Source organism: Aspergillus terreus, genomic scaffold (genome assembly GCF_000149615.1).
Source record: "Aspergillus terreus NIH2624 scaffold_10 genomic scaffold, whole genome shotgun sequence".
NCBI lineage: Eukaryota > Fungi > Ascomycota > Eurotiomycetes > Eurotiales > Aspergillaceae > Aspergillus > Aspergillus terreus.
In genome coordinates this window covers 465,511-490,909 of record NT_165933.1, presented here as the reverse complement: position 1 = coordinate 490,909, position 25,399 = coordinate 465,511, and the positions used below count along the sequence as shown (strand labels likewise).

General features: G+C 51.7%; 3 protein-coding genes across 3 annotated transcripts; 2 read left to right on the top strand and 1 right to left on the bottom strand.

The window, feature by feature from the left end:
- Positions 1–932: 932 nt before the first annotated feature.
- On the top strand, positions 933–1,976 carry ATEG_07019 (uncharacterized protein; the record flags this gene model as incomplete). The annotated part of the gene is made up of 2 exons (XM_001209705.1): positions 933–1,084; positions 1,139–1,976. 2 exons carry the CDS (start codon positions 933–935, stop codon positions 1,974–1,976), a joined length of 990 nt encoding a protein of 329 aa, XP_001209705.1.
- A 653-nt stretch (positions 1,977–2,629) lies between these two features.
- On the top strand, positions 2,630–4,070 carry ATEG_07018 (uncharacterized protein; the record flags this gene model as incomplete). The annotated part of the gene is made up of 3 exons (XM_001209704.1): positions 2,630–3,394; positions 3,479–3,846; positions 4,058–4,070. The coding sequence occupies 3 exons, from the start codon at positions 2,630–2,632 to the stop codon at positions 4,068–4,070; spliced, it is 1,146 nt and encodes a 381-aa protein (XP_001209704.1).
- Positions 4,071–5,217: 1,147 nt separating this feature from the next.
- On the bottom strand, positions 5,218–9,911 carry atrF (ABC drug exporter AtrF; the record flags this gene model as incomplete). Its single annotated transcript, XM_001209703.1, has 2 exons — positions 5,218–5,760; positions 5,814–9,911. The coding sequence occupies 2 exons, from the start codon at positions 9,909–9,911 to the stop codon at positions 5,218–5,220; spliced, it is 4,641 nt and encodes a 1,546-aa protein (XP_001209703.1).
- Positions 9,912–25,399: the final 15,488 nt, after the last annotated feature.

Below are 25,399 nucleotides of genomic sequence, written 5' to 3'. Positions count from 1 at the left end.
AAGCGCAACAAACCTTTGTCTAGACAAAGGGAATATCACTCTCACCGAAACAAAAGGTGACAAGAAAGTTGGTGGTTGATTGCAGGCTCCGAAAAAAATCGGGCGGCGGCGAAATTCTGCCATAAGGCGGTGAGATTGTCACTCACCGCCCGGACATCCCACTACGACCGCCGCTCAGCTGTTTACGCTCTAGACTTTTATAGATTGAACGTCCATATCGCCCATCATGGCTGATCCTTTTGATATGAACCAGTTCCAGGAATCCTTAAACCTTCCTTTTCCGGCAGATACCAAACAAGCTGCAGGGATCGTGAAGGGAGTTCACACTGATGTCATGCGCATCAGCTTCAGTGATAGGATCTTGATCACCATCTCACAGAAAGGGAGACTCGGGCATTGGGTTTGTAGATCACAGAGTTTCTCGTGAGATATACACTGACCGATCGCAGCTACATGTACCACTGGAGAATAGGAACCCAGGAACAGAAGGAATGCATACGTTCTCTGACTCTGGGGATGACAGTCTTCTCCCGCTGAGCAGTCTGACGGCCACCTCATTGCTGGGAGGTAGAGCTCCTGGCCATGATACAGTTGGCCAACTCTATGCTGGTCAGATCGCAAGCGCCATTGCGATGAAAACGCCGAGCGAAAAGCGCCTGCTGGTGGTGGGACTGGGGCTTGAAACGGCGGATGCTGATCGGGATGTTTTCTTCGCTATCATAGAGCTGGTCCTTCAATGCATATAACGCAGCATCGAACGGACTAACAAGACGAGGGATGGCTTTTAAGCTGTGTCCTCAGTCCACGTAAACCCTTATGCCTACAGCCCATCCACCACCCAACCTGCAACTACCGGGAGAATTCACGTACCCCTCCACCCAGACTTCTTTTCCACCTTCCACCTCTCCCTTCGCTACAGGATACCTCCGCAAATGTCTGCCCACCGAGTGTCGATTCGACCCAAGCAAGTGGCTGATTTGGATACAAGAGACCCAGACCAAGAAAAACAAGCGCAAGAGAAACAAGAGACAGACGCGTCTCCAGCCACCCCGACGTATAATCGACTTGATCCCTCCAACCCTGGGTAAGGTCACCTCTTGTGCTATTAGACCCCCACTAATTGGCCACAACACAATAGGCTCACCATCCGGTTCTATAAACATGTGGACAGCAATCAGAATGGATCTTCTCGAATGGTCGCGCACGACAAACAGGAAAGCCATCGCACTGTCATCGTCAGCGAAGCTAGCAAGATGGTACGCCCGGTCCTGATCAGCGGGAATCGATACTTGCGTTGTCACCTGTTTCGTCTCCCGATCGAGGTCCGGTCCAGAATCTACGAGATCTTGCTTGGGGGCGACGACAAAGCCCTTGAGGTTGGCCGGCTCCCGCGGTGCAGAATAACAGACCTAGCCATTCTCCAGACATGCCACCTCATTTACCACGAAGCATCCATTGCTCTCTACCATTCGCTGAGCTACCGCAGACTCTTCCTCCGGTCATACGGTGCTTTCTCCGCACATCTGCTTCGACGTCACCCCAGTGGACTCCGCTGCTGCCGCAACAAATCATACGACAAATGGCTCGAATATCCATGCCGCCTCGAACAGCTCAGCTGGAACCGATCTTATGGCTCAGTGACCTTTCTCATTGGAGCAGCGGACTTCAAGATCGCCCTGAAGCGCCGTTGGGACTTTGCCGAGTTCATCACAACCCTGAGGATGGCAGAGCCGCTGAGGATCCACGCTCTGACTATCGTCGCCACTGAGAATTGGAATCTCCCCGGTTTCAACGAACGCGATCTCGTCAAGGCCCTGTTTGGCGGCGCATTCGAATTCCTGGGAGAAGTCAAGTTTAGGGGGTTTACTCCGGACGAGAGGGACCGGCTCGGCCAACTCGTTCATTCACTCCGGATTTCGACTTTGAAAGTCGGACGCAAGAAGAAAAAGATTCAGGGCGAGGGTTTAGTGCCCTGAGGTGTGAATGTGATTGGTATCAATGGGGAAGTAGGCTTTTGTTGCTTAGTATGCGGCCTCGATCAGACTTCTAAATTGTGATATCCAAACTTAGGCTTCTTGAAAACCAGAATTTCATTGTTCTATAGACTATCGGACAGAACAGTATTGCAGTCTAAAAATTCGTAAGCCAGTTGACAAAGCTTGAGAGTATCTAGATACGACCGTCCTGGCAGCACCATGCAGCAGTTTTGTTGAGCCTACGCTCGCCATAATAACTTATGAGCTAGATATAACAGCAGGAAATTACACAGAGACAGATGTCGTCAAAATCGGAGTGTCTTGATCATGTTGTGTTTCACCTTGTGGCGCCCAAGGCATCTTCCAGGCACCAACGGCGATTGGTCTCACGTCACGTGTCGATAAGCGTTTATTGTATTCCGATTCCAGTTACTTCCAACAACACTTCTCCCCCTCATTCTCTTTCTCCTCTATATCCTTCGGTGACTTTCATAATAATCGAGGCTCCTATTCCTAGGACGCGCATCCCAAAATCAGTGACGTTGACACTATCCCCTCCCAACCAGATCGTGGCTCCATAGCTTGAAACTCTCCCTTCATATCGCGAGCGGACCTTTAACAAACATCACCTCATCAATTCGCGCGCGCTCAAAATGAGCAGTGACGGCGACACGGATGACCCCGACCTCAGAGCGGCCATCGCTGCTTCCTTGGGCAACTTTCCAAGTGAGGAGAACCGGCCCAACGGAAACTCACATGAAGTCGTCGACCTGACGGCGGAAGACTCCGACTCAGACGTGGTGCCCATCTTTCCCAAGTCCAACTCTGTCATTGGCTCTGAGACCGATGACGATGAAGAGACAGTAGACGGTGATAGTGAAGATGAAGATATGAAGAAAGCAATCGCATTATCTTTGCAGGATCTCACCAAGGATGACGATGGCCCATGGGAAATCCCGGGCCCTAATGAAAGCAACAAGCCACAGAACTCAGATAGGCCTTCTAGCCAACAGTCCCAACAACCCCAGAACCCGACGGGGATATTGGGTCTGGATAGGAAGCAGATGGAACAGGAACGCCTTGCGCGGCTCGCGAAGAGGAAAGCTGTGGATATTCCTGAAGCGTCGCAGCCTGAACCCAAACATCCAAAAATAGAGACGCCATCGGCAAGCCATAAGCCCCAAATCCCATCTACTGAGTCCTCTGTGCAGTTCCCAGAGGGAGTAGTCAAGAAGACATGGACTTTTGGCTTGCCCCGTCAAGGAGACGATATCAAGATTGAAGAAGTCCTACAGAGATCAGATTTGAAGGTGGCTGTACTCAGCTCCTTCATGTGGGACATGGACTGGCTGTTTTCAAAAATGGATCAGGTCAACACCCGGTTTGTCTTCTTAATGCAGGCCAAGGATGATGCCACGGTGAGCCGAACTACAATTTCCCTGGACATCAGCCCTTCTATGCATCAAATGTATTGCTTTTGCGACTAACTAATCTCGGAACAGAAACGACAGTACGAAAGGGAGACAGCTGACCTGCGCAATTTGAAACTGTGTTTTCCCCCAATGGAGGGCCAGGTGCAATGCATGCACTCCAAATTAATGATCCTCTTCCACCCTGGACACGTCCGAATCGTCATCCCGACCGCTAACCTGACTCCATATGACTGGGGCGAAATGGGCGGCGTCATGGAAAACACCGTATTCCTCATCGACCTTCCAAAGCTACACCCAGACTCCGAACGCATCGAGACGAACTTCAAGAAAGAGTTAATCTACTTCCTGCAGGCCAGTGCGGCGTACGAAATGGTCACCACCAAGCTCAATGAATACGACTTTAGCAAAACTGCACATATCGCACTTGTCCATAGCATGTGAGTTTCCTGCCTCGATGTGCGTCTCCCAAGCTGACGGACTAGCGGCGGTTCACATGTTGGGGAAGCACGGGTCCGGACGGGACACTGTGGACTCGGCCGTGCCGTAGATTCTCTAGGACTTCGAACCTCCAGGCCTCTCAATATTGATTTCGTGGTATGCCCCCGTGCCCAGCTCCTGTCCAATACGCCAGCCACTAACGACTCCTAGACATCGTCCGTAGGCAACTTGAGCGATGAGTTCATGAGATCTATCTATTTCGCATGTCAAGGTACGCCCATCCCTCGCACGGCAAATGAGATATTAGCGAAGCTAAACAACCCCAGGTGACGATGGCATGATCGAATACACATTCCGCAACGCAAAGCGGCCTCCCCACAACAAGGGTACCAGCTCCGCGTCGTCCATCGACGAATCCACCGCCAAAGAATGGAAAGACAGATTCAGAACCTACTTTCCGTCCCTGGACGTAGTTAAAAACTCGAAGGGCGGGCTCCCAAGCGCCGGCACAATCTGCTTCCAGTCGAAATGGTACAAGAGTCCTACATTCCCCAGCCAGGTACTACGGGATTGTGAGAGCCAGCGGCCCGGAGTGTTGATGCATAATAAAGTGAGTTTTCAATGCTCTTTGGGTTTCTTCTGTTGTACGCGTAACTTGGTTGACGTTTTCTTCCCCAGCTCATGTATGTTCGGCCCGATGAGCCGATCCCACTACCTGATAACAAGCAATGCCGCGCATGGGCCTACGTCGGGAGCGCCAACTTATCAGAAAGCGCATGGTGAGTTGATTATACCTCTTGTAATTCAAGAACACAATTCCTGACGGACTGGTATTTGCCATATAGGGGCCGTCTGGTTCAGGACCGCGCAACGAAAGGACCCAAGCTCAATTGTCGGAACTGGGAGTGCGGCGTCCTTGTTCCCATCATCGAACCAGTCCCATCCTCTGAGACCAAGGCCCCTGAGAATCAGGGCTCAGGGCCGGCGGTCACGCCGGGGAATAAAGAGTCCGAGGATATGCTCGATGTCTTCCGCGAGGTCGTCCCAGTGCCTATGGTTCTTCCTGGAAAGCGTTTTGGAGGGAGACGCGAGCCGTGGTTCTTTATGGAGACGGAGATGTGAGCGTTCTTACCTATGGGGTTCACGATATTAAGGTACAGCCGGGTATTGATTGGCTTGATTCATTACCTATCAGAAAGGAAGAATATCTAATGAGAAACTCAAAGACGCCCTATACATGCGCGCTGTCTATGAACAAAACCAAAACCCTTTTATCTCTATCCTCCGTGATCAGTCACTTTTGCGGGCTTCTTTCCAGAATTCAATGCCCAAACGCTCAATATAACGACGTTCCCTAACCGGGACTCTGATTATTTCTGCTCCTTAGCAGACTTCCTAGTAAAAAGCTTCTTCACCCCATCGAGCAGTGCCCCGATCAAGCCAAACACATAGCCAATGCCAAAGGACCAGCCGCGGACACGCACGGTGTAGATGAAGAAGTAGACGAGGAGCCAATTGATGATGACAAAGGCGAGGAAGATGCCAAAGCAGCGCCACTTGTCGCCGTCGTGGACGTTGAGGGTCTGCATGTACTCGGAGCCGTTGCTGTAGGGGCAGTACTGGCAGTCTTCGGTGGCGTCGCCATTGAGGAGGTAGCCGACGCCGGCGATGTTGGAGACAAAGTTGCCGGCGTACTGCTGGCAGGTCTGGCCGGGCGGCGGGTTGAAGTGGGTGGCTTCCTGGGAGGCGCAGTCGATCTGCACGGACGGGAAGACGCTGGAAATCACGCCGCGCAGCCACCAGGTCACCGGGTTGACGTAGTACATCCAGTATTTCCAGAAGACGGGGTAGTCCTTGTACGGGCGGACGATACCGTTGAACAGGTTGCACATGACGAAGAAGAAGGGGAGGACCTGGGTTGGTTGTTAGATTGGTTGATAGGGGAGAAGAGAGGGGAGGGGCTTACGTTGGAGATAACGGTGAAGGACGGCGCAAAGGCGCAGATCCACTGGCCCCAGCTGGCCTGGAACATATAGAACAGCATGGTCATGAGGAAGACGTAGCCGGCGCTGCTGGAGTCGGTCGGGAACCCGACGGGGTAGTACCACAGCAGCCAGTAGATGAGGGCGGAAACGATGGCCATGGGAATTTCGCAGACGATGCTAGCGGTGCAGAAGGCGAACCAGCCGTAGATACGGCTGGGGTACTCGCGGGCCTCCCAGAGCGCACGGTTGATGTAGAACTTGGGGACGACACTGTTCAGGATAATGGGCGGGATCAGGATGATCAAGAAGATCGAGAACATCCGGTTTTGCATGCTGGCAATGGAGTTGCCCAGCATCCAGAAGGTGAAACCGTTGAAGATACCGATGATCACGCTGACGAAGAGCTTTCCATAGTAGTACGACGGGTCGCGCCAGTACTGCTTGAAGAGACGTTCCGTGAGCAGACGGGTCTGCACCCAAGTGGGAGCAGCGAACTCGTACTGCACGGCATTCTCCTCTATGGGGATTTTGCTGCGCTCGTCCCGGATTTGCTGGATTTCGTCCAGGATCTTGCGGTTCTGTTCAGAGTTGCGCCACTCCTCGTTCCAGTCGAAGGCCGTGCCGTCCTTCTTGGTCGCCTTTGCTGCGGTCTCGAGAATGAACTCCGCGACATTCTTGGATGGAGGGCAGACCACCCCGCGGTCGGCGAAGTACTTGATCACATCACGTCCGCCCTTGCCCACGGGGCCAAAGTAGAACGTGTTACCACCAGGGTTCAGGGCCAGGATCATGTCGAATTGCTGGATCAGCATGGACGAGGGCTGGTGAATGGTGCACACAATAGCCTGTCCAGCTTGGGAGAGTTTCTTCAAGAATCTCACAATCGAAAAGGCAGCCTGGCTGTCGAGACCGCTGGTAGGCTCATCGAGGAAGAGAAGCAGACTAGGCTTAGCAGCGAGCTCAACACCAATGGTGACTCTCTTCTTCTGCTCGACGTTCAGCGAACCGATGATTGCGTCTTGAATATCCTCAAGCTCCAAAAGGTCGATGATCTGATCAACGTAGTCCAGCTTCTCTTGCCGCGGAACATTTCGATCCTGTCGGAGAAGGGCAGAGAACTCGAAAGCCTCACGAATAGTCGAAGTATTGTCGTGGAGATCCATCTGTTCACAGAAACCAGTTCCTCTTTGGAAATCAGTTCCCAGAGGGTGTCCGTCAACAAGCATATCACCGGTGACAACGCCCATCTTCTGACGCTGAGCCAAAGTGTTGAGAAGGGTCGTCTTTCCGGCACCAGAAGCACCCATCAACGCAATCATAAGACCGGGCTTCGCGTATCCATTGACGCCATTCAGAAGCTTCCTGGTTCCGTTTCCATAGGGCACGGTATACTCGACATTCGACCAAGTGAAGATCCGATCACTAGACGAAATACGGTTGAAAGTTTCAGGACTGCTAGACGACTGAGCCTCTCCACGCGAGAGCGCCGCATTGTCATTTACACTCTGGACCTTCTCCTCATCGTTGGCCTTGCCGGATTGCGTCTTCATCTTCTTGGCACGACTGGAGCGCTTGAACACCAAGGCACCGCCACCGCCGCCAACGAACGAGAGAACCTCAGCAGCAACGACAGTCACCAAAAGATACAAGACCGTAAAGGCGATGACAACACCGAAGTTGCGCCACAGATGGTGCCGAGTGAACTGGAAGGTCTCCTCAAGGTACCGACTGCCGGAGACGTTCGTCTGGCCAAGCTCAGAACCCGTAAGCGCACAGCCCTGGTATCTCGGGTCTACGCCCGGACCCTGGGGGACCAATTGAGAAGGCGCACACTCCATGACACGGTTGGAGAACTCGTTAGAAAGAACGGCTTCGTAACTGTACGAGATCGGGTTCACGTAGAACAACCACCCAAACCAGATCGATCCATTGATGAGATCCTGCTTGGGGATAACGTAACCGACGAACAGAATTAAGATGTTGAGGGCAATACCGCTGAATCGCACAGCATCATCGATGGAAGGGGACAAAGCGGCGAACATGCGGTACAGCGAGGTGATCGCAAAGGTAGTCGTGTATACGAACAAGAAGTAGATGAAAAATTTGGAAACATCCACGTCCAATTCAGTCAAGAAATAGACGATGATTGTGAACGGCACGACCATGCAGAAGATGGCCGGGAAATCCACTACCACTCGGGCGATTGAGACGGCAGATGGCCGGTAGAAAGCGTAGTCTTTGTGGCGCGCAACGATTCCACGGCCGGAGACCGCGGGCATCAGTTCAGTCAACTGCAACCAACCGAGAAAGAGAATCGAAAAGAACAAGGCACCACCACGAGCGAAGGCGCCGCTTGTATCCAGAGATTCACCATAGAACAGAGAAGAGACGATAAGAGCGTTAGAGACGATGATAAAATACTTGGTGTAGAGAGAAGTCTTGTCACCCCACAAGAGCCAAAATTCGCGCTGCACACAAGCCATAACCTGACGGAAGAGGGAGACGGTATACGGCGACTTCTTGGAGACCGTTTTACTCTTAGACTGAGCAACCGATTTCTGGAAGCGGAGGGTGTCTTCCTGGTTGGTGTCCTGAAGACGTTGTTCGTAGGTGCAAACGTCGTTCCAAATGCGCTTGTATGCCTCACTCTGCTTGAAGACGGCCTCCAACTCCTGGGCGGTCTTGGGGGTGGATGCCTCGCGGCCGGGCTGGAATTGGCGCGCATTCGGGTCACAGAGGGAAGTGAGGAAATCAGCCGTGGTGGACTGTTCCGGGCAGTAGAATCCGAGATTCACAAAATACTCCTTGGCCTCATTGGCAGGTCCCTGGTAGAGCATACGACCCTCGTCGATGACCAAAACCTTGTCCATCAGCTCGTAAATACTCTCGCCTGCCTGGTACAAAGTGACCAAGGTGGTCCGCTTGCTGACGTCGGTCATGATCCGAAGGGACTTGGCGTAATCGAGAGCGGTACTGGCATCGAGACCGCGGGTAGAGTTATCCCAGCAGACAACCGACGATTTGGTTGCAAGGGTCTCGGCGATACTGACACGCTTCCTCTCACCACCCGAGACACCACGGACGTACTCGTTCCCAACGAGGGTGTTCTTGGTGTGGGTGATGCCGAACATTTTCAGCAGGGCATCGATGATGATCGGGATGCTGTCCTTGTCGTGCTTCCTGGTCTTGTTAATCAGAGAGAACTTCAAGGTCTGCCAGACAGTGAGATTGGGGAAGTGCTGGTCATCTTCCTGGTTGTAGTTGACCTCACCACGGAAGTGTTTATGCTGTTCTTTAGCGGACAGGCCTCCGTAGCTGATTTCACCCTCGACACCGGCGAACGCCTCTCGATCATTCGCGATTGTCTTCAGGAAGGTCGAGCAGCCCGCGCCGGGGCGGCCCAGGACCAACATCATTTCACCTTCGCGGATGGCTCCGCTGAAGTCATGCAGCAAGTTTCTCACGGGGGGCGGCTTGCCAAAATGAAGTTGCGGAACGAACCGACACACGAGCTTGTACAGGTCCGGGCCAAAGGTACCAATGATAGCATCTGGGAGAGTGCGAACGAACGAAGCACCCGTCTCGACGCCCTTTACTGTAACGTTTTTGAAGACCACGCCGATTTTCTTGGCGGGTTCTCCCGCCGTGGTACGTCGCTCCAGATGGCCACCCATCAGGAACTCGCTGAGATCGAAGCCCCCCTGGTACTCGTCCGCGATAGTGGAATCATCCTCTTCGTCGAGAGCCTTTTCTTCATCACGCGCGTGGCTGGCGCGGCCTGATACGCGGTGCTGTAGTCGGGAGCCTTCCCGGGTGGTCGAACGAGTCTTGTGAAGACTGAGTCGGGTCAAATCTCGTTTCATCTCCTCGAAGTCCTCCATGGCCGCGCGACGGGAGACGGGTTCCCCCTGATCGCGTTCGCCCCATCGGCCTTCCACGGACGAGTCAGATACACTGGTTGAGTCTGACGCCAAGGTCTGGTCCGAAGACACGACATGGCTGTCGTAGAGATGGTCACCCTGCGACCCCTCTACGGGCGCATTGGGTGACTGGTGCGGCTGACGATGTTCGTCAGCCATTTCGGAATAGCTGATGGCGAGGGACCCGTATCGCAAATCCCGTGAAATGGCCATTCAACAACTGGGAGCTAGGAAATAGAGATTAATGATGGGAATGTCGGTAGGGGACAATCCTCGTCAAGCAAGGGTTCGCAAATCAGAAGTTGGTGAAGTATATCCGATGTATAGGGGTATATACAAATGGAGAAAACGAAAGGAAAGGAAAGGAAAGAAAGGCAAGTGAATCGTTCTGGACGCGGCTGTTGTCTTCAGAGAGGGGAGAGTGTCAGATATACAATCGCCATGCCACCGCAATGAGGCTGACGAGGAAGAAGAGAAAAAAGAGAGGATGATAAGAGGCATTGCATCATGGTTATAAACGGCTGACACCGATACTAACTCCGGATGGCGAAGCGGGAAAGAAATCTCTGGATTTGTAAGGAACTTGAAGACTCCAGGGTCCAACGTCTGGCATCCGAGCAGCAGACGGAATTAACCAGTCAATCAGAAGGCAGAACGAGGCGACAGAAAATCCGCTCTGGCGACGACAGCCGAACTGTGGATCTGGCGACCCAAAGCTAGTCGATGGCATTAGCAAAGAATGGCGAAAAAGAAGAAATTTGGGAGCTATGGTGGGTCTGGATGGATGAGTGGGTATGAGTCCACATGAGTCAGTCAGCATACAAATAACTTACTCCTATCTATCTATCAGTATGGCGTGCGCAGTCGAATCATCGGTCAGATCAGATCCGGCCAGACGGGGCCACGACGCTTGAAGCAGAGTCATGGAGCAGGGTTCGTGTTTGACTGATGAGCGACAGGTCACAGACCGTCGAGATGGATGAAATCGAGGTGGTCCGTCGGAGGGAACGAGGATAAACCCGAATGGGTTAGCGGCCCGGAGATAAGCCTGCCGGAATTAGGCCCAATCAGTCAGCAACCCTTTCCCGGTTCCCATTGGTCCATCGGAACCGAGCGACAAGCCCTAACCTTTTACTGCAAGAGAAACCTATACGGAGTACTTTTATATGATTGTTGTCGATGGGAATAAGTCGAATGAAACAGAAAGGCGCCATGTGGTTGCGACGGTCAGCGGTTAGACCCCCTTCTCAACCTGGTCCACCTCCAGTTTCCATCGGGTTCGATACTCCTCCGTCTCCAACCTGAATCACGAATCCTTCATACATAGGCCGCTTGGTAAACATCTGATTTATCATTGCGTTCCACTTATGCTTACCAACATCAACCCGCATTATAAATCCGTCTACGGAAGCCAACCCCCAATTAGAAAGTCTCCAAAGTCTCCGAATCATCTCCATCAGGTAGACTCCCATCCATCTGGAGTAGTTAGTTACCTAGGTAGTCCACGGAGTAACTACGGGGTGGGCACTTGGAAATGAACAAAGTGGGACTCCGCCAGCAAGGACTTCCAATCTCCCGGTACCCCTGAACAAGTATCGCCTACCTTATTCTTATCCATCCCTATATCTAGACTACCGATGGATTAGCGCAACATGGCTTCGGCTACTTCCGCCACACCACCCGAGTCTGAGGTCTTGAGTCAGCAATAAGAACGACTTTCGAGTCACAGGCCCATCCATGCAAACGAGATGCATCATCCTTGTTGTTGATGACGCTTAACGTCCTCTTGGCGACCAAACCGTCGCTATCACGCACCTCGCTTATGGTTCTCACCGCATCAGGTCGATCTCCTCGTCTTATCTCCGTACATTAATCAGCATCACAAGCCAGTCCTACTTCCCCATTCCAACATCTTACAAACACATCCAGCGGGGTCAGATCGGTTGCAACACCGCCAGAACCTTCGATGTGATCCACTCCCTCGACAACCCCAGCGACATGTGGTGGTGGTGGTGGTGGTGGTGGTGGTGCATGCATCTCATCTCTCGATCCTGTTTAGGCCGCAAGTCTCTCATGCACGTGCGCCACGCTGAATCCGCGTGCATGTCGCTTCCCCAATGAGGAAATCGGCTGCAACGTAGCTAACCTCATCGTGGTCCTGACTCCACAAGAGAAGAAGAAGAGGAAGCTCTTAGGGCTTCGGATGTTGTCCCCGGCGTGATTCGCTTGCTAGTTCCTAGATATACTTCAAGTAGCTTTTGTACGGTGTATATCCTACACCTGTTCGGTGTCTTATGGAATGAGCTCGTATTGTTGGTCGGACTATCATCCTGCGTCTTCTTCACATTCAGAATAGAGGACTTGGACAACCACCATTATTCCTGACTGACATGATACACCGAACCACGAGACTACTTTAGTTCTTCCATAAGTCCCGGGTCATTCCATTAAAGATATTACCCATATGTTCAACTAGAGTATCAACGGTTCCTTGCCGAGGAAATTCTAAAGACATTAAGCTTAAATTTGAATGAACTGAAAAATGTCCCTTACCTCCATCAAGTCGCTCTCAGTAGATAGCCCCTACATGTTGCGACCGGTATAGAATGACAGTCAAAGCCTGTGCTTGCAACGACATTTGACTGGGAACTGTCTCGTGGTGTTTGACGATATTTCTCTAATTTTTCGGTGTGTTATCCACTGGCACAGTTCGTCACCAATACTTGGCCTCACAAAAAGAAATATATCGGAGATCATCATGGTCACACTTGAATTGGGAAATGGCCCAGCTACATATCCAACTATCGAACATGGCCCTCTCGGACTGAAGATGTTAGTAAGAATCAGAATCAAGATGGTCAATATTTTTCAGCGTTCCTGAACATAATCTTTAAAGTGTGTCCAAAGAGTATAGCGTTATTGCTATCTTGTACTTTTTCCTTCCTGGCCTTGATATAGGTACGCTTTTCAAGATGCGACACTACATCTGATAGGATATCCATGAAAGCTACCTAACCTAATACTCGAAGAAGTCGGGAACGTATGTGTTGTCCCAGTACTAGCTCTGCCCAGATCAGGCATGTCGTCGAGCTATACTCTGGCCGGATATAGCCACGAGTCCAGGAAATACCTAGGTACTTTTCAAGTCAGTTATCTGCGGCAGGACGCTGTACTTCCGGCATACTCCACAAACATGAACATCTGCAAACATCTCTCAGCCACCCCACTAGTGCATATTTGCAACTTCCACCATACAACACCCTAGACGCCTCAATATATAACCAGCACACGACCACACGCGTTCCTATCACCGTGCGCCCTTCATGCAGGTTCCACATAAGTCCTTACGTCGGGCAAGGCTACCTCTTTTTCCATTCTTTTTTTTACCCACAGAGCGAATGCAGGTCTCAGAACAAATTGAAACAACTCCATATACCGCGTTCACAACTATCTATATTCAAGGTATCACAACAGTGGCGGAGGTGTGGGGGGCAGGAAAGCCTTGTTCCGAGACCTGATTGCTTTAATTCCCGGCAAACACCGAGTCTGTGCAAGACAAGATTTATTGCGGTGAGGGCTGCTCTATAAACCTGTTTCTGGTGCGCTGCAAAATACCTGCATTGCGGCTTTCCAAGAACGGAACGATGCAGGCGTCGGGGTTTGCCGGGGGCTATAGTCCTGTTCGGCCCTTACTCTATGCGTTTCTTCTCGTGGACCTGAGGGCCTTCGATAAGTAGATCATACGAAACAATGTGAGATTGGTTTTGGGGATATAGCTATGTTGCGCAATAGCCGAGTGTAGATCTATTGAGCCCGTTTGGTTGGAAGCTTTCTATACCTCGTCTGGTCCATCTATGATGTCCTGATTTCTGGCCAGAATTGGATGGCCTTGGACTGTCGGAGATTAGTTATCCTTGGTCATGGAAGTAGACAATCCTCGGCGAGTCACCTGTCATACTCCAGCCGTTACGACGATTACAAACACAACGAGAATATGGACAGCAGTGTCATCTGTCGGAAATAGCGAGGACAACTGAGAATAATTCATTCCAATCATGGTCCTACGAAAACCTCCATACAACTCTTCATATCTGAAGCTTACGGCACCATAATGGATACCTCAGTACATCGATATCATGATACAAGTTTCGATATGACTGCCCAACTTTAGCATGAATATCTTCGCTAACAAGCAAATAAGCTTATCGCGAACTAGATTTCGTATAACGTGGTAAACTCTACGCATGTCAGACGAGCCCTATATAAACACATCCAGGCCCTGGTAACGCCGATGAAAACAGATGTAATGAGTTTGTTATTCGCAATTAATCGGTCCAGGCCCAAATGGCTAACTAGTTACACAGCTTGTGTCGTTTATGTCAGCGTGATATAAGGGTCAATGTTGGGCGTGACGACCTTTGACACGGGTAACCGCCACTACAATGCTAGACCTGAACGTCCAATACAGCTACGATCAGAGCATCAATAGGGTGATAAGTAGCAGGCAAAGTGCCATTCAGTAACTTATACTTACTGGTATTGCCATACAGCAAGCAAAGCAATCGATAGAATTCTCATTCACAAATCCTTGTGCACTACGAACTCCCTACGCTACGAACATATCCAACACACACCACATAGCAAGCTACAGACCGACTCACCTAATCGTACGACTACGACGCTCGTCTACATCTCTCGCCCCGGATAAGACGCCGTCTTCCCGCCCAATTCAGCCTCCCTACGGCTGCAGAGCAAGCATGCATGCTCGGGAAACACCTGCCCAGCTACCAACTCCAACGCAGACACATGGAGTATGCGCACGGGACCGGTATCCCCGGCAAAGTCATACCGAGAAACCATTGCCACCCAATCCCTCCCCCTTGAACCTCGCAGGATGTCAACTCCTTTGGTAAACCCCGTGCTCCTGCCGTCGCATCCGGTACAGCCGTCCTCCGGGACACGTAGGCCTGGAACGCGCCATTGAGCCGGAAATGCCGGCCAACGTAACACAGACGATCGAACCTCCACCGCTGCCATGTGAATGACACCTCATCGATAGAGGGCGACGCTGGCATGCCCAATAAGTCGAAGGCATGTCGGCGAGATGCCGAAAGGGATAGAGGGGAGGAATGGTCGCAATGGTTGCTCGAGACGGACGGGATATTGGGAGCTTCCTTGCATGCGCTGCTCGGCGGAAGGCCGTCGTCACGAAACCGATGTCCGTGTTATCAGCGCGCGTGACAACCACTCCTGTCGGTTGGGTAGACACACAGGGCCGGTCGTTGGCCGCGGGGGATAGACGGATGGGATCTTCGGTGGGATGTGACTGGCTCGATCGGATTCCCGGTGGCCATGATAGATCAGAAAGCCTGAATCGGGGGAGAGAAAAAAGACAAAAAAGGGATGGACGGGATGGGGCTTTCTGGTCTGGGGTTGTCGTGTCGTGTCTTGTCCCCAGGGGAGATTGACTTCGGGGGAAGCGTTAATCGAACGTCGACATAACGATCCAAGCACCGCGTTCCTTTGTTCCCTTGCATTCTTCACAGGAGGGAGAGCAGATCGGATGGAAGAGAAACCGGATCTCATCAGATACAGTTTTGCGCCTGCGAACTCTACCGTCAGCATGACCAGAGTAGACGTGATTCGACACGCTGCGACCATGCATTCCAGAGCGAGCACCGCCTCACACATGTGGTCGGTTTTTGCAGTAACAGTCGAAAATTTTCATTCCTTGTTGGATCCTCCAAGATGCGGAAGGGGGCTGTGGGATGGTGGGCATCTGTTACGAGGAAAAGAGCGCCCCTCTCCCCCCCCCTTGATTAGGTATTGGGTACCTAACCACACACTGGAGAGCCCCAAGACATCGCTAACGCCTCCCTAGGCAAGCATTAGACCCGCATTCTCGTCTTCTCATCCATGCTGCGCGGTCCACTTAGCCGCGTTGCGACTCCCAAGATGCCGCAGATCGCCGTCTCTGAGCGCGGCAAAGCTTTTCAGATAGATACAGGCCTTTCAGGCTCCCTAGCATGCGGGATGACCGGCCGTCTATCTTTCCCATCAAGTCCGCCGCGATGTCCGACTTATGCGACAGGGCGTGAATGACTTCAGCACCGGAGCCGGTGCATTCCTCTCGCCTCGCCAACCCTCAGTTTCATGCAGGCTCCTTATCATCGGACGAAGAGGGCTATGCGCGGGAGTCGATCATCCACCCGGTACTCAATGGGGAACTCGGGGATGCACTACGCTGGATGCTTGCGACAGCGGGCTATAGTAAGTGGTATTATCGGGCCAGGATGTCACCCAGCCACTAACGGAACTAAGTTCACCAGATTCCTAGTCACTACCTACCGTCTAGACGGCGTCGTCGAAGAAATTTCCGCAAAAGTAATAAGTTTGCGACACGCCCAGCTGCCAAAGCCACGTTTTTTTATTATTATCAGGATTATGATTTTTCGAATGGTTTGAAACGGATCCCTGTCAGCAGTGTGGGGGATAGGGAAAAGTGACCACAGGAGGCGACAACTAAGTTTATCTTCCTTGGGTGTGGTGCGAACGAGGCCATTGTCTGAGCGTGCATTGTGGCGATGACCGGAGCCACCGGGGGGGAACATGCTCTCCTGGTGTCCTCCGTAGGGGAATTTGCCTCCAACGAAATGCAAAGGACGCCGCCACGAAGCGTGAAACAAAGGGGAAGAGGCCCCAAGCCAAGAGCATGGCAGCAAGGGGTGTGGGTGATGCTCGTCGAAACAATACAAGTACGCGGGAAAGGATACCGGTCATGGTGAGGCCAGGATTGGTCCCAACTGCCTTCAGTCGGAGTATATCTCCTCTAAGTATAGACATGGGTCAATAGACAGATACTGGCACGCGTTGGAAGAACAGGAAAACGGGTATCAATTGGTAACGACAGGGTGGAGGGAACCGACTAGCTCGTTATTGCGATGTGCCCAAGCAAAGCCGCTAAACAGGATAGAGTATGGTGATGGGGTGAGATCAACAGTGCATTATTAGAAGCCACTAACTACCAACTAGACGCTAATAGATTAGTCGGGCACATTTTTAACGCGATGGTGCTCCGCAGCCGCAGATGAACTGGGGCAGAAGCCAAGCTTGATTGGAGATGTTTTTCGTAGGAATCAGAAATTGAGAAGATCGGACCGGATGTATGAGTGCATGGATGAAGACATGAGACGGCCTTTCGAGTATAGTACTGGTACTCCCGATTTGTGCACCTACAGTACTCTGGAATGCAGGTGGTTTGTCGTATTATCCCTTGGATATGCACAGGGTCCACGCTGATCTGATCTGACCATGATAACCACATGTCCTGATCATCTACTCGGTACACTAAACATTCCCCCGTGAGTTTCGCCGAGTAACGTCCTGAGATCCACCGGACCAACGAGACCGGCGTCAGGGTCAGATAGCGTCTTCGTGTCTCACCCGGCTCACTGATCTAGCTCGTCTGACCATGGAAAGCAAGAATCAAGGAGGAAGGGGGAGGGTGATGTTACGAAGGATCATGATGCGATGTGCGTGTGCCTTGTTATGCTAGGATGTATATACTCTGTACTACTCCGGTGTCGGATTATCCGAGCTTGAGCTTAAACTATGGGCTAGCGGCATTTTCTCTGCAGGGTCGGGGGGAAGGAAAGAAGAAATCCGACAGGTCACGTCAGAAACGACTGGATCCCTATGACGAGTCACTATTATTCGGCGATGCCGGGTGGGATGTCATTGCACAGTGCAAGTATACTCCGTAGTATGTTTGGTTGCCTTCCTTGCGGGAGCATGACCTTGTGTATATTCCGTAGATATGTATCACACACTCTCAGTCTTGAAGAATGGACCCGGTCTTTCATTGAACCAAGCATGGACAATAACGGGATAGCTGGAAGAAAATAGCGGATTTGGGTCTAGGAGCCAACTCCACACAACCTAACCAGCCTCTGTTGTACATACTAACCACTCTCCGCACGAACCAAACCGGTTCAACCCACGGCTGAGCGCATCGGACGAGTGCTATCCGGAGACATTTCTCGCAAGCAGTGGATTCCTCCACCGTCAGGCCCACCAGATTCCCGTCATTGGCGATGGTTCCAGACAAGACACGCTAGAGGAAGCCTTCCCGAGGATGGCCATGATCAGGGCGCAGAGTGAGCCAGCCTCATTCGTCCGGAGTCTTGATCCACCGTCCTAACGAGTGGGACACGGTGGGATCCTATTTCCCAACTGCCCCTGATGCTCCCATGCCAAGGGGTCGTCTTGGTCTGGAGTCATCATCTAACCCGATAGTTTAGTCTCCTACCTTATCGCAAAGAACACCATATTAGCGTGATCTGATGTACCGGGACTGACCTTTGATCTACGTCGGTGCCTGGTTTAGACCCAGCCCGTCAGTTGGACCGCATGGATCCCCACCGTCCATCGTCATTCTGCTTGGAGGGTGGGAAAAGAGACCCAATAATAATACCAGTCATTAAGACCCCCCTCGTCCAATGAAAATATTCACCCTCGTCTGTTCGCCTGGGTTGAGCGGCCTTAGCCTGGACCAAATCATCTCTCTACACGAGCATGTGGCGTAAGGGTGTAGCCAATCCATGCAGTCGCCCCGGTGGAGGATCCCTATCATGGCAAGCGTCCAGCTGCCGCAAGCTGCGTGATGCTGCGTGGTGGCCACCGTGTCTTGCCTCTTGGGACACAGGGAGTGTCGTCCTCAGAGATCTGCGGAACCGATGGGTGGTTTGGAGGGGGGTGGAAACTCAATTCGGCGGCCCCAAAGCCATGACATCCTTTGACAGAATGCTCTTACGGACGAATCCGCAGCTTGACTTTGTTCGACCCAATCAGCCGGGCGGTTCGAAGGCCAGATGGGTTGAGAGCGGAGAGTTCGCGGTTTCAGCAGTACGGATCATCCTTGCTCTTGGTCCCTTAGGAGCTTACTGGATTCAGCCGCCTGCAGAGGGAAGAGATTTCCATTGCGATAGACATTCGTCAGCGGGACGCTGCTGCGCCTGGTACATCGAGGGGGTGTTTTCTCCCCCGGTTCTCCGTCGTGTACTGTTGTTGTACCTATGCACCCATTCCAAATCTCTACGTACCACAAGGCCAGCGGCCAGGAGCTGTTTCCTTGATCATTTACTCCATAACTACTAGGCACGCCGTACGGAGTAGTACGGAGGAGTGCTCCCGTGCGGTAACTCCTTCGTACCTCCCCCCTCTTTTTAATTACGATGATCTACTATACAGTATTTGCTAGTACTAGTTCATACTAGTCCCGGTGCAGGGTGGACTCGTGTCTGCCTGCGACGTCGCCCCGTTCTGGCCTCCTGGGGGGCGCTGCGTGATGATCGCCTCTCTAGATCGGGTTGGCCCTGTCACTCCTGCGGCATTTCCAGTCTGTACCGTAGGCAGAACCGCGCCAGAGATTTGGATCCAAACAAATACGGATTACCACGCTCTTCATACGTTCGGCGGTCCGGTAGGATCCTTCGCGCTCCCAATTGGGATCCGGGCCCAGCACTTGGTCGATTGCCACCGTTTCTTGATTATTAACAGCTGTTTCACAGGGTTCACAATAATAATAATAATAGTGGGGGAGAAATTTTTGCTTTTTAAATTAAGACAGAGACTAGGATATTTATTTTTGGTTTTCAGGCCCAGGTGGACGGTTCGCGGTGGCATCAGTGTGGATGGACGGGTGGACGGTACCTACACTATGTCTCTTGAGCTTGCGTAGGTCGCATGGCCGGCATTTGCGGGTCTGATTGGACGGAAGTAACACCCACGCATCCATCATAGAGACATGGACATACCTAGGCCTGATCGCATTGTTTGGGGCGTTGTCAAGGTACAGGTACATCCCGAGGAGGAGTACATGATGGTTGTGCAACCATGTAGTGGTGTATTCACAAAGCTGCTGTGAGAAGGATAGATTGCAATCTGGATCTGATACAATGACTATTACTATTTAAAAGACTAAATCCATTATAAGGCTATGCCTTGCGTATGCATGTATATCTGTCATCTCTGTCATCGGAAAGAAATAGAGGATATCTCGGAGAGATGATAGTCGATGCCTCCTTGCAAATCCAATTCTTATCGCGCGTCTCAGCTCGCTTGGGCTGCAGATCGTTGCCTTCCATCTAACCGAACCCTGTCACTGGGGATCCCTACTTCGATGCTTCACATTTGATTGTTTGCTCTGACCGACAAACGCGCGATCTGGGACAGTGGTGTAGCTGCATGCAGCATCCTCTAGCGCCGCTCATACCTCGTCGGACAGGTTCTCCTGCCACTTGGACGGGCTAGTCTAGCTACATGGGACATCGGTGGCTAGTTGACCGTATTCCCTGATCTATGCCTGTTTCACAGCCCTGGGGGCTATTGAAGCTTCCCAACGCGGGGAAACATCGACATTAGACCAAGACCTGGGGAAATCCCCCCGAGGCCCAACATGACGGGAGCGCGGTGCAGGGTAGCAGGGATTAGTATTGTTCATCCGTCCTTCTACAATCCCTGCCCCTTGCGGCTGGTGGTTGACACGGGCATCCTTGGCGAGCTTCACTCGTTTCACAACATCACCATGCCGCTCTGGTCCAAGCTCCTGTCAGCGACTGGTCATAGATGACTCAGATGGCTTCGTACAGTAGCGAGTCCATCATATCGCCGTGTAAGGAACAAAGAGGTATAAATGGCCCTTCGCCAAATTAGGTTTCGACAAGCACGCGCCAACTGGGATCGTCTACTGTTCATCCAGTGTGTCGGGACTCCCAATCGGTGGGATCCCTGTCTGACTGTGAATGTGTCGCGCAGTGCAGTGCCCCTCTTGAGCATATCAGATGACAGACGTTTCTTCTTTCCGGTGAGCGCTTGTAGCTTGACGTGACGTCTGCATATACGGAGTAGTCTTTGAAATAATCTCCTTTCCTGTGGGGTCTGCCCTCAGACCCTCTGAGAGATTCATGGTCGCATCGCTTGGATCTACGGGGGATCTCCCGCGAAGGTTCAAGAGTGCCCAATACAAGCTCAGACAACGGGGGGCCCTGAATAGGGGCGAAGTTACCGACAATTCACCGTCAACCCAACTCTAAACTTTACTATAGTGGAGGAGAGACGCTGTTCTTGATCGTCTGGGCAGTGGGACGTCTTCCAGAACTGACTACACCGGAGTGCCTACAGAGCCCTCCTCAGCCCGTCTCTTCTCCCTGGTGCATCCGGATCTTTCTCGTGGTTTCTCAGAGGTTTCTCTGATACATGCTACATACCACCATGACGAGGGGATTCGTATCCCAAACCCATTGGCCGGCGTCTGCACGGACCCCGGTGGCCTCCAGGGAGTGAGGGGGTTTACTCGTGGATAGGAGCTGGAGGCAAAAGAGGATGGAAGCGATCAGATGGGGATGGATGATTCTGATCTACGAGGGAATACGGGAGCCCCGGCGGGATCTTCTCTACCTCCCACCCCATTCATACAGGCACTCCGGGCAATTGTTATTCTGCTTCCCCCCCTCTCCTCCCCTCCCCGCCAACAATCATGCAGGGCATGGGGCATGCCATGGCGCGAGAACGCGGCGCACAGTCCCCCTGTCGGGGCGCGTCGTCTAGTGCGTCCTCCGTTGGTCGCGCCCCATGAGCGGTGTCACCCTGTCTCTCCCGCCCCGGTCTTCTGGAAGCTGACGAAAGCAGATCCTTTCCTCCACGCAGAGGGCCTGGAAATGAGCCGGGCGGCACTAACGCGGGACTAGTGTGTGCACCAGAACCCGACGAGGAGGATGATGACGAGGCCTTTGGACTCGATCGCCAGCCCGCTTACATGAGGTATAATATCTGATATTATAGGTCTTCGTGATGGACCACCATTCCCATCCAAGGGCGAATACGGTACCGTCGGACCGTATTCGCCCGTGGGAGAGGAGACTCGGCGAATGATGGATGGTGTTGTCTCCCATGAAATCCCGAGGACCGGGGACTCGAGGCAATGCAGAGGCCTTGCTGAACGCCTCCCGCTGACCGAATAATAACGATCGAGTAATAATACGAATAATAACACACAAGCAATAATAATAATAACGTCCCTGAAACTGCTTTGTCCTTACTGTATTCTCCAGACACCCCCTCTTGCGAGAGCCAATCCGATCCCATGCCACCAAGGCCTGATCAGTCAGCGCTCGTAAACACTGCGGCTTTTTGCCGCATTCGTTCTGAAACCTGTTCTTGCGTGTTTTTTACTTGGAACACACATATTTTCGTTTGGACAAAGCTTCTTCACCAGCTGGCGAGAATACGTTTTCTACGTAGTTCTCCAGGTGGTTTCGGTGAGGATCAGTCGGTGGGGATTGAATGCCTCATTAGGGTGGGAATGCGAGCAGGTCTGGGCAGCAGCCCCGACAATTCGATGACCGGTGCACATCACCTCCTCCTCAACTCTTCGTCAGGGGCGGAACCGTGGTTGGATGGAGGGGACTCCACCGCGATGCAGGCAACCAAGTCCTGTCGGGGTTTCTTTCTTTCTTTCTTTTTATTTTTTTAATTTTAATTTTAATTTTTTATTATTACTATGATGGCGATTATTATTTGGTTATTATGGGTGATTCTCGCAAAAGAGGGGGACCGACGCTGTTGGGCGGAGGAGATACGGGAGGAAATACGGGAAGGAGATGTATGGACGATGTAATCTGCACGGCGTATCGATCGGATCTCCCCAAGGGGGTCGTGTGGGGAAGAGAGACACAAAACGGTCGGAGCAAGGAATTCCCAGACCCTTTATACCAGGTACCAACCAGCCAGCCATGGAGATCATCGCTATCGATCGAGGTACACAGAGGTCCAAGTAAGATCAGGGTGAGAAACTCAATATCACTTTCTTAAAGTTCGTCTTGACGATTCCCACCGAACTAAGGTAAGGTAGTCGGTAAGGTAGGTACATAGGTAGGTACGTACCTAAGGGATCTCTCTTCGGCCGAACGCCTCTGGGTTGAGTGTGTGGGTGTTTGGGGGCGGCTTGACACCAGGCATCATCGCCCACTAACTAATTAACTATGGAGTATCAACCAGTTCACTCAGCCCCCGCCCAAGTGATTCCCTCTGGCTAACTAGTCTAGGCTCCACCCTCCCTTTTTCTCTTGTCTCTCTCTATCCATGGCACGCTAACCCGTTAGGTCACCACTAGATTCACGCACTACGACGGCCCCTAAGGACTCCGGGTGAGTCTTGGGTTGGGGTCACATAGTCTACATCATCATACACATGATCCCCCAGCAACATCATCATCATACATACAATAGGAGGATCTGTCCCTCGCTGCATCCCTAGAAGCGTCTTCCGAGTCTCCTAGTCACATCTCTACCATTCCGCCAAACAAGTCGGAGTCCGCGTGGTGGGCCTGTCGGAATTCTTGAACGGACTCGCCGGCTCCGACAGTTCCCCATGCCCTTCCGTTCATTCCCCGCGCATATCCCAGACGACAAGAATGTCTCGAGTAGCGGTCGCATATAGATGTCGGTAATTGCACGCCGGTATTGTTATCTATGTCTCGTACGGAGTGGAATAGTAATAGTTACTATAATTATTATTGTTATTGATTGATCACCATTCTCCTTCATCTCCTTCTATGCGCTCCGTATACAGACAGTATTCGACCTCGTTCTACATCAATACTAAATCCCCTCGAGTGGACAACTTCTCCTTCAGGAAAAGAAACTCCCACCAAGAATCGTGCCAATTTAATTCCCGGCCAAGTTCCACGGTCCTCGACCCCCATCGCCGTCTCCCACCCCCTCTTCCTTCATCCAGTCACTTACCTGTACACCTACAGACCGACCGTTGCCTGCAGTTCTTCCCTGTTTTGTTCAGATTCTCATTCTCCGGAGGCGTTGTGCTGTGATTCGTCTGTCCGTTTGCCCTCTTGATCTGCCTGGTTTCTTCCTCGGGGATCATCGAAGGGTCCGTCAGGTCAAGTCGGACAACCCGTGTCTGGAGGACGTCATCACTCTCACCAATGACACGGGGTACCTGCTTCTACCATCCCCGCGAGAATCAGTCCGTGTGTGTGTAGTCTATTTTCTTAATCATCATCATCGACGATAGGCTTTGATGGACCCTTTGCCCCCTATTCTGGCTTGATTGGACGACGCTCTGAGGCTGGTCCGGTGGTTCGACTGGTTTCTCCATCCTTTCCTTTTTGAGCGGAGCATATCGTATTGGAGATTTTTTTTTTTTTTTTTCTTTCTTCTTATATTATTCCTACAGTATATTCTATTCTTTCTCTTGAGTTACGAATATAAATATTTTCTACTCTTGTCCTCCTTGGCTCATGCAATTATTCTACTCAGTATTCTCCAGTAGAGGTCAAGAGGTCATAAAGAATGATGGATCCACGATGGGCTCATGGCCTGGAGATCCACCGTCGCGGTCTGCTGCTCCCTTGGGATCACTAGTTGCACCCACCATCCTCATTTCTGCCTCTGCTCGGGCCTACCATCGTCTGGGTCGCCCCCCCGCCCTGCGCCCGCCGGTTGCTCTTCATGCTCTCTGGTCGGGCTTGTCTCTGGCTTGACCCATTTGGGCCTAGTCGCTCTCCCGTCCATTCACAGGCCTTCTTTTTTCCTTTTCTTTTTTTATTTTGCTTTTTTTCTATTTCCTTTTTTCTTTTTTCTTTTTCTTTTCTTTTCTTTTCTTTTTTTTTTTCAAATTCTTTTTAAAATACCGTACAATACATGACCCCTTCAGATACCGACCCTGCACTGTTGATGGTGAATCGTTCTAATCCTTTCCTATCGTCTGCTCTTTTGATTTTATTTTATTTTTTATTTTTTATTTTTCTAATTTTCTATTCCGTTATTATTTTTTTAAATGGGGGGTTTTTTTAATTGATTTGGGTGATGATTATCATAACTTTTATATGATTTACCTTCTCCCCGTCTGGACTGTTCAAGATCGATGTTTCTTTCCCTTCCATCGGGTCGCATGTCGTCCTCCACCATCCTGCTCTCTCTTGCGCTCTGCTTCCCGCTGCTGTCGTACGCACCGAGTGGATGATTCAGATCGGCTTACATTCCTCCTCCGAAACAGACGCCCCGACAGCTCATCCACAGTCATCCATCCATCCATCCACCGTCCATCCGTCTGTCTGTCTCTTCGCCCTCTCCTATTTATCACTCTATCTCTCCCATCTCACTTGCGAGAAACGGGCTGGGGTCGTGTTCGATCCGGTGGACGACGGTGCAGGCTGAGGAATTCCCGCAGTGTTCTGTGGTTGGAGCGTCCAGTCGACCTATACGATCCGATCGCTACCCGTGGAACCCAAGCTCCAGTTTGACCCAGCTTTTGTGGCCGGGCCCAGGCGATTCTCTCCAGATCAACTCACCTCTTTTTCCTTTCCACTGGCAGAGGGGGAAAGAATAAGAAAAGAAAAAGACGAACAGAAAAGGAAAGGCCCGTGCTTGTCGATCCGGGACTCCCTTAAGTCTGGGTAATCTTAAACTCTGACGAGGGGGCCATTTTAACTCACATCATCGACCCTCGTCTACGGTTCACCTCAACCGTCAAGCTCTCTTCATCAACCTGTCATTCTCGCGCTTCCTGGGTCAACCGCCGGAGCTATCCATTCTTCCTCCCCTCCTTCTCCTTCTCCCTCTCTCCTCTCC